This window comes from Trifolium pratense, linkage group LG5, assembly GCF_020283565.1.
Source record: "Trifolium pratense cultivar HEN17-A07 linkage group LG5, ARS_RC_1.1, whole genome shotgun sequence".
Classification (NCBI taxonomy): domain Eukaryota; kingdom Viridiplantae; phylum Streptophyta; class Magnoliopsida; order Fabales; family Fabaceae; genus Trifolium; species Trifolium pratense.
Window position 1 is genome coordinate 22,002,147 of NC_060063.1, and position 9,088 is coordinate 22,011,234.

The 9,088-nt window shown below is 30.9% G+C and overlaps 2 protein-coding genes and 1 non-coding gene across 3 annotated transcripts; 1 reads left to right on the top strand and 2 right to left on the bottom strand.

Annotated features, from left to right (window-relative positions):
- Positions 1-1,828: 1,828 nt before the first annotated feature.
- On the bottom strand, positions 1,829-3,065 carry LOC123885422. The gene is made up of 2 exons (XM_045934705.1): positions 2,951-3,065; positions 1,829-2,757 (listed from the first exon to the last, which is right to left on the bottom strand). The coding sequence occupies exons 1-2, from the start codon at positions 2,978-2,980 to the stop codon at positions 2,029-2,031; spliced, it is 759 nt and encodes a 252-aa protein (XP_045790661.1). The 5' UTR covers positions 2,981-3,065; the 3' UTR covers positions 1,829-2,028.
- A 1,473-nt stretch (positions 3,066-4,538) lies between these two features.
- On the top strand, positions 4,539-4,610 carry TRNAP-UGG. Its single transcript has one exon. It is a non-coding gene; the product is annotated as a tRNA-Pro (tRNA).
- A 1,040-nt stretch (positions 4,611-5,650) lies between these two features.
- LOC123885170 (pupal cuticle protein 36-like) lies at positions 5,651-7,910 on the bottom strand. The gene is made up of 4 exons (XM_045934433.1): positions 7,733-7,910; positions 7,389-7,642; positions 6,309-6,534; positions 5,651-5,880 (listed from the first exon to the last, which is right to left on the bottom strand). Exons 1-4 carry the CDS (start codon positions 7,809-7,811, stop codon positions 5,771-5,773), a joined length of 669 nt encoding a protein of 222 aa, XP_045790389.1. The 5' UTR covers positions 7,812-7,910; the 3' UTR covers positions 5,651-5,770.
- Positions 7,911-9,088: the final 1,178 nt, after the last annotated feature.

The window sequence follows — 9,088 nt, forward strand, 5'->3', positions numbered from 1 at the left end:
CTATGGGCGGTATCCTTCATTGTCTACCTCGCCCAGGCCTTATATCGCCAAATGGACACTTAGAATTTAATTGTTTTGGGCCTGTTTCCTTTCTCATATTAATTGGGCTAGTTTGATTTTGCCTTTAAGCCCATTGCCCAGTCCAGGTTGCAAAATAATAAATTGCATAAAGGGAATCTTTTCCAAATCGTCAACAAGGATTACTTCCAGGCTTCCAGCGACAAAGCCAATAAAGTTCACTATCCAACTAATGAACCAATATGTTGTAATCACTCCCACCAAGTGAACATATCCAATAATGACACTATCCAACAAATTAACAACACAACATATTCATGTTTTCGGTAATTAATTGAAAAATAATAGGTTCGGTTTATTTTATTTGGTAGTTTATTTTATTTTTGTATTTTGTTTGACAAACTCAAAATGTTTCTTGTTGATGCATAATGAGTTTGAGAGTAGGTGTTAGATAATAAAATAATAGGTTATGTTATTGGGCCTGTTAGTTTAGAGTTCATTAGGTTTTATATATATTCTCTAGTAATTCTTTTGTAAGGTAAGCTATTGGTATTCTATTGAAAAAGTTCAAACAAACAGAAGATTTCCTTGCAAAAGTGTAAAACCCAAAGATGCAAACCTTCAATAATCCACCACACCATGACATGCGTTTCTTCTTTTACTTCTTAGCAGCAGAGCACAACAATAATCGAAGAGCAAAATAGCTATACATTCCCAAACACTTATGGGAATTCAACGGCGGAAGCCATAAGTAATTCAAGGCGGATCGAACTATGCTCTCGATACCATGTTAGAATTAGAGATACACAAATAGAAAAAGAGAAAGAGACGGCTAGGGTTTCAATAGAATACCAATAGTTTGACATTACAAAAGAGTTACTAGAGAATATATATAAAACCTAATGAACTCTAAATTAACAGGCCCAATAACATAACCTATTATTTTATTATCTAACAAAGGTTTTAGACCTCATAATTTTTGGCCAGAGAGTTTTTGAAAAAGTTTGGGCTAGCAGGGTTGATCCAAGGGCTAAGAGACTCTAGCTAGAGTTTTCCTTCAAAAGTTTGGGCTAAATGAAGGCCTTGAAAAAGTTCAATATGATTATAACGTTAACATGACAATTTTGTTACAATAGTTTCTCTAATTAAGCTTATAAAAGTGAATGAAATCATTGATCGTGGAAATGAAAAATTTCATCGCTTAAGGTTTGAAATTATTGATGCATCGCATAATAATGAAATAATTACCAAAGGAAATTGCTAGTTATCACAACAGATAACTTCCCGAAAACATCACGAATACATTGCTACTAAATATCTTTCCTAAATAATATCTATGATCTCCCGTGTTTTCTGGCAAAGGAGTAATTTAATTGGCCAAGTATTCAATTCGGGATGAATTCTCTCGGGACAAATAGCATTGCTCATTACCAAAAGCGTGTTGTTTATACTTAATCTTGGTTGACGACAAGACTAGAAAGAGCCCGCAACTTCTGCCTTATCTCGCCTAGCGACATGATTGAGCGCTTAATGTAAAGATCATAAATGTCTGTTATTTGTGTTGTATTTTTTAAACTAATGACCAATTTTTTTTTTGTTGACTTCCAAGTTCCAACCATGGTGACCATTTTGTGGACAAAAATGACATCTATGTTGGAAATGTTTCAATTTAAAAGTGTGATGTAAATATGTGACTAACTCCGCACTTGCTACATCAAATGTGTGATGCAAATATGCCACTAACCTCGCTCTTGCCACATCAATACCATATAATAGATATTTGCATATTTTTATAATATAATATGTTAAAAAGGATAATTGTGTACACCCAATCTGTCTTATGGGACCTATTTGGGACATCAACAACAAAATTCAAAGGACTAATCTAATACAATCAAATAATTTATAGTACCTCATATTGTATTTCCCCTTAAAATATATAGTCACATATTTCAAAGAATTCTACATCATAAGCTTGATTTCCCAATAACCTTTCTAATTTCCACCCAACTAACCCAATTCCACCCTAAATTTTTCCAAATCATCTTTAGAACTTTCCATCTCTTTCTTTGTCTCAAACAATTCCATGCTTAATTCTTGAATTCTCACCTCTAGCTTCTTTTTTTCCTCCTCAAGCATATTCACTTTGCTTATTTTCTCCACATACTTCAAAGCAAACTCCACTTGTGGTGCAAGCCATGACAAATCAAATCCAAACACTTGAACTTCATCCCACAATACTTGAAGCCATTCACATATCTCTTTATTCATTTCTTCCACTTTAGTGATCTCAAGAAAATGTAAAACTCTTCCAAGAGCTGTAAAAGCCCAAGTTGCATAATTTGGAGTTCTTTTCCTTTGACACTCTATTAAACAAGGATGAATATTGCAAACTTTTTCTAGCAAAGGAACATAATCAATGTCAAAGTTAGCTAAAATATTAGCTTTGATTCCAATAAAGGTAGGATTTGGAATTGGTGGAGCTGAGGGTTGAGTAGAATGAAACATAGAATCTTCCAATTGATTAGGAAGCTTCTCATGACTCATATAATCAAAAGGGTCATTGTGATTTTGATGTTTGGGATCAAAATCATTGGAAAAAGATTTCACTTGGTTCTTTGATCTCTTCAACTTCAAAACAGCTAATATATCTTTATAAGCGCTTTTTAAAACAATTCCTCGTCTACATTTTGGTTTAGGTTCTATCGAGAAAAATTCGCTTATTGATATCATCATCTTCTGCAGATCGATAACAAGAAAACAATCGTTATAAACTTATAATCGTAAAAATAAATAAAAAAAACCGTAACATCAAAATTAATATTGTTACATATAACAATTAATATACCAACATTTGCTTATAGTAAAAATAAAAGAGATTAATCTACCCAAAATAAAAAAAAAGAAAAAAAAGATTAGCATATGTTGTTACCTCTAAAATGTCTTGTTCGTTGAAGGACATACTTATGGTCAATAAGTTTATTGGTGTTAGCAGCAAGATAATGAGGAGAATTTAATTGTCTAGCTCTAGAATTTTTAGAGCTCCAATTGATTATATTAATGTGAAGGTTGATTTTATTCTTCTTAGTTGGTGGTGACCAATATTGCAGCTCATGGTACAATGTCTTGAATCTAACAAATTAATAGAGTCTTATACGTGAAAGATTGATCAAAATGTTAGATGTGGATTATAGTGGTTGTGTGTTCAAATGAAAATGCTAACCTTTTAGAATAAATTTTATGGTTGTTCACTTGTTCTGATATAAACTAGAAAAGTTTGACATTATTTAATAAGCTATTTGACACGAAATGAGCTAAATCTCTAAAAAAATATGTGGAATTTGTGTATTGTATATTCAAGATGATTATACATGAATGGATGCAAATAAGTAATAAACTGCGTCGCTAATCTTTTTTAGATAACAAAACTATTCATTTTAAACACTACATCGAGAGATCTAGCTAGGAGATACGTACAATACTGATATTCATGACTTTTTGGACTCTTTTAAAAAGAGTCCAAAAAAAAGTCAAAAAGTGTCAAACACTAATGGTATATAAGCATGTTGATCGGTCAGAACACGTTTTCTCATGTTTGACCATTTTGCTCGAAGCAGTTTTGAAGACCGTCTGTCTCACAGTAAAATCCTCATTCCTTAATCCCACAAGTGGGAAAACATCAGTTAAGTCCATACATGCATGTTTTCCTCCTACCCATCCGTCCACTAGAAAATCAGCTGGCCTCAATGTTGATCTCCCCTCCTGTAGGTCAGTAAAGAAATTTACAACAGTCTATTTTTTCACAAATATTTCTCCGCACCTAAAAACATAAAAAGGACAAAATTTTAAAGATCTACAAAGCTATCTCCACAATTGGAGAATGCATTTTATGCTGCAAGATAAAAGTCTGAAAAACAAAAATGTGTTATAAGATGAAAAATTACCAACTAAATGTTAATTTTTTTTTGTAAGGCAATGTATCTCCAAAGTAACCAATGTGATTCACGTTTTTCAACATACATTTTCCATAGATTTTAGTTTTTGTTAATATACCGTATCAAGTTTAACATGTCTCATTCAAAATAATCGTTTGGATTCATGTTTAAATATCGATAAAATTATGGACACTTCGTTTATTTGTTTTATCTCAGCAAATGAACTTAACATAAAAAAAAATTCGAAACTCATAGAAATGTGATTTGTTTCTATATATTGTCCATCACTTGTTTGTAGTCGAGTTCAAAACATGCACATAATAGTGTTTTGATATTCTTTGTTAAACTGGGTATTAGAGCAAAGTTTGTTTGACTCTAAAAACAAGTGTGACTTAAAATTTGAGTAAAAAAACATGTGAGGTTAAATTCAAAGTAAAATTTTTAATCTAAAAAAGTTATCTATCTAGGCTTCTAGCTGATGGGTCAAAATAGCAGAACTTATGTAACAGAGTGGGTAATAAAAGTTTAACACAATTTAATGTACATACTATATATAATACCCACCACATAGCATATCACACAATTGGGCATTTGGTCTAGTGGTATGATTCTCGCTTTGGGTGCGAGAGGTCCGGAGTTCGATTCTCCGAATGCCCCTTTTTTATTTTTAATCATTTAATTTTTTTTTTTTGACACTTAATTATATGTTTATTAGGCACTTGTTTCTCTTTTCGATCAAGCCCAAGCTCAATACTTCAGTTCATTTACACATATTAATCTCTTTTTGCACCTACCTACATAACAGCTATCTTACATATCTACTTTTTTTTTTTTTTTTTTACACAATCTTACTTATCTACCTTACCTTTATATACTAATGAATGTGGAATTGTCAAGTTTAAGAAAAATTGGGGGAAAAAATATATTTAAATGAGGAGAATGTTTTTTTCTTTAAATAAGGAGAATGTTTAAATAAAACTGTCGGAGCTCATCCGTGGACCATCGAAGCTTCATCACAGGTTGATCAGAATCATCATACGCCATCATGAGTTACCGGAGTTTTGTCACGGACCACCTCCGACAGGCGCCATACTCTGATGTTAACTCATTGACTGCTACTATTTCTATAAATTTAGAATTTTTTTATTATTTAATAATGTTTTATTAATATTAAATTATATAATGCTTAAGTATTTTTAAACTGTTCTTTAAATAAAAAAAAGTGTTTTGGAATAGTTAAAAAAAATTATGTGTTCGGCCAATAAAAGGAATGGCTTTGAGCTAAATTCACAAATAGAAAAAAAAAAAAAAGTTGTGGTGAAAATATTTTAAACAAATCGCTTTCAAAGCATAAAATATGCAACAACAGAAAGAAAGAAAAAATTATTTAATTTAATAGATGGTTGGATGGATATTCATCCTTTAAAATACAATAATGGTGAATTAGATGGATTTTATATTTAATTAATAGATGAATTTGATTGAATTTTTTTTAAAAAAAAATTAGTGGATTGTTAATGGATTAGTAAATTACTTTGATCAATCCATTATCATTCAAATCTAAATCCATCCATTTTACTAGCTCAATTTGTTTATCATCACATTCCTTTCTCTTCTCTCTTTTTTTTTTTTTTTTGAAATACATCACATAATGACTACAACTACATAACTTGAATTCATTAAAAAAAACACTTAAATTCATTTCATTTGTATAATCCATTAAATAAGTAAATTAGTACACATACAAACACAAATCACTTTTATCACTTTATTAACCTAAATATTAGAGCATTCCTTAAAAAAAAAAAACCTAAATATTAGAGCAATATAGCACGGCCCATTATGATCAAAGCAAGGCCCATTAGAACATGGCTAGTAGCCTTCCCAGCTTTGTTTTCTTGGATGTGCTCAGCCACATTAAAGTTTCCTGCACAAAAGGAATTCACATTTGTGAATCAATACCTATATAAAAACCTTATTTCAGATATCCGACACATGTTAATGTTAAACACCGACATAAGTGATTATGTTCAATGTCTATATTAGTATTTTATAAAATTTTGGGATGGGCCGTGGCCCTCCCGAGCCCACCAAGAACTCAGCCCTGATTATGGAATACTATTTTCTCAAATAATTATTAGTTCTGACCTGTTTATATCATTTGTATGTTTAATGTCTGTGTTAGTGCTTTATAGATTTACAGATTAGTATTACACAAAAATCAATAAAACCAAATGTATTGATCCAAAATATCGAATGAAATTTGTAAATATAATATTGTACATTAATCTTTATGGTCTATATAATTATCAAATTATAATATGATGATATGCAATTAAAACATGGTAATTATACCTCTTTCAGGACCATAACCACAACCAGCTAGAATTGTTTCTTTGACATCTTCTATGGTTGCTCTGTTGTAGAATATGAAGTTGCTGAAAATGTTGTCAATGCAGCCTAGGACCAAGTTTGTCTCTGACATACACGGTCCTTCACAGAATGCATCAGTTTTCTCTGATGGCACATCTAAATTCCCATTTTCACTCAATCTGTATGACTCTTCACAGCTTTGATAAATCTATTAAATTTTAAAATAATACACACAATTAACATTCTCACTTTAAAAATCCTTGCTAGATTACACTATCCCTAGCTATTGTTAAGTAGAGTTGTCAAGATGAATCGGCCTAAAAGGACAAGAGAGATGACTCAATAGATGGGATTTTAGAGAATCTACATGATGTAGAATCAACGTGCAATGTGACATGTTCAGTTAATGTGTCACTACAGTATAATCTCTAACGACAAAAATTTACTAACAACTTAACTATGTTAAATGACATTTTACTATTTTTAGGTACTAATGTATTTGTCGACGGTGAGACATACATTTCTCTTTGAAGAAATTGAGAGTATATATCCAACAATCAATTAAAACAAATCACTTACGTAGATTTACATGTGATACTCACATACAGGGGCGGACCTAGACATGGATTACCGATGTGGCTAAATTTTTTAGGCCGTATTAAAAAAAAATCAATGTTATCTTAATAATTCAGTTAAACAACGAACAATATATGAAATTATTATTAATACAATGTGTATTTAAAAAAAAAAAACACCAACAAACCAACAATTCAGAAAATTTCTATTTAAAAAAAAAAAAATTAACAAACTAACCAGAAAACTACAAAGTTTTACTTTACTTTTACTAACTTTTACTTTACTTATAAATTTTTTCATGTGACTAATTTTTTATAAGTTATTGGATAAACTACCGACAATTCTTCCAGGATAATTAAAAAAAAAAAATCATCCATCAATTTCAAAAAAATATTTTGATCCATACTTTATATCTTGAGAACCAATTTGAATGTTCACTCTTATTGAAAGAAAAGTAGAAAAATCATTTTAGGATATATTGCTCACATATTTATCATTGAAACATAGCAAGGCTTTGGATATAATTTGAGAAGGATCACCAAATCTGCCGCCGGCGCCGGCGCCGCCACCACCTCCAATCCCGCCTGCACCACCACCACCACCTCCAATCCCTCCGGTACCACCACCGCCACCAACTCCAGAACCACCACCACCAATCCCCGAACCACCGCCTCCATTACCAGCACCACCAAACCCACCACCACCTATTTGGGTATCAGGTTCATCATCATCAGCCTTTCCTACAAAATTAAATTCTAATTTGATCAAAAACAATAATTTTTTACAAAATAAACAATATTAAAACTCTTTTAGTCTAGTTAGATGCATACCAAAGTTACTTGAGAATAAACAAACATAAAGAAGAGCAAAGATTAAAATCAAAAGTTTGACACTCATTCGAAATGCCATTATTATAGAAGCTTATCTATGGTATCAATTCATGCAAATAATGAAGTTTAATTTGAGTATATTATATAGCAATGTAATGTAACGTTACACACTTTTGTACCATGATATATCATATATGCTAAATAGTACCATGCTGAATAAATTAAATTCCTAGCTACCAACATTACTATGCGTGTGAAAATTCTAGTAATTACTTACTCATGTTTTTTTCTCAACAAGATTAAACTGCCACAATTAAATAAATTAATGCATTTTTAAATATTTAATTAGAATGAATGAGTTTTGAAAGTTGCAATGTTGGGTGAATTTCATTAGAAAAAAGGGAAACTAGTCAAAAGCATTTGCAAAAAAGTCATTAGTGAAATAAAATAAGACAAGAAACATTAGGACCTGGCAGCAGTTGAAGTGCAAGCCACCAACTTTGTTTTTCCTTGAATCCAATAAATCAAACCTAAAACGGTTTCTATTGATGTGTAAAAAAAACGGTTTCTATCGATTTCATGTTTTTTTGTTTGTTAGATAACCAATAGATAAGTGGTGTTTCTGAAATTTGAATCTCAATCATTACATATAAAATGCGATGTTCTGATTAACAAAGTTAAGTTCACGGGGACTCTGAGTGTCTATTGATTTCTATGATACTTTCTGTACAAGAAAAAAAAAAAACTATACAAGCTAAGATAACAAATTTGTTGGGGTGGAAGAACATGTGCACTTTTTCTATTTTCTTTTCACAACCTTGCATATTTTGGCAGGGATATTGTTACTTGTTTAGATGAGATAAAGTGATAGGATCATGCGTCCTTGTGAGCGGATCATGCTTCCTTGTGAGTCATATTTAATATATAGACAAAACTTATATGCATTTTTTTAGATGCAGATTTTCCTGTTCCTCTCACAAAAATGTAGTTATTTATAGTTTTTAATTAAAAAAAGAAAAAGATAAATGTTTTTAAATAAAAACAATTTCCCCCATGTATCTAGCACAATAAGAACTGTGTATATGAAACTGTACATAAGTTTGGTCTTTAATATATAGGTATTCGGGTTTGAATATGGGATTCGCTAAGCTTACTCATTGGTGAATTTCCAGCAACTAAATTACTTAATAAAAAAATAAAGGGTCATGCTAACAATTGCATAGAACATTAGTTAAGAACCCAAAAAAGCAAATGAATGTTAAGTTTTATATAAAAACTAATTTAAAGACTCATGCATTCGTACGAGTCATTGATTTTTATTCGATATTTAAATTTGTCATTATATTATGGTAGAAA

Excerpts from the sequence above, each read along its gene's own strand:
- LOC123885422 (XM_045934705.1), bottom strand. The coding sequence starts at position 2,980 with ATGTCCTTCAACGAACAAGACATTTTAGAG. Across the intron at positions 2,758-2,950 it reads ACGAACAAGACATTTTAGAG|AAGATGATGATATCAATAAG; the intron begins GTAACAACATAT and ends ATCGATCTGCAG.
- LOC123885170 (XM_045934433.1), bottom strand. The coding sequence starts at position 7,811 with ATGGCATTTCGAATGAGTGTCAAACTTTTGATTTTAATCTTTGCTCTT. Across the intron at positions 6,535-7,388 it reads TATGTTTCAATGATAAATAT|ATTTATCAAAGCTGTGAAGA; the intron begins GTGAGCAATATA and ends AAAATTTAATAG. Across the intron at positions 5,881-6,308 it reads TGGTTATGGTCCTGAAAGAG|GAAACTTTAATGTGGCTGAG; the intron begins GTATAATTACCA and ends CCTTTTGTGCAG.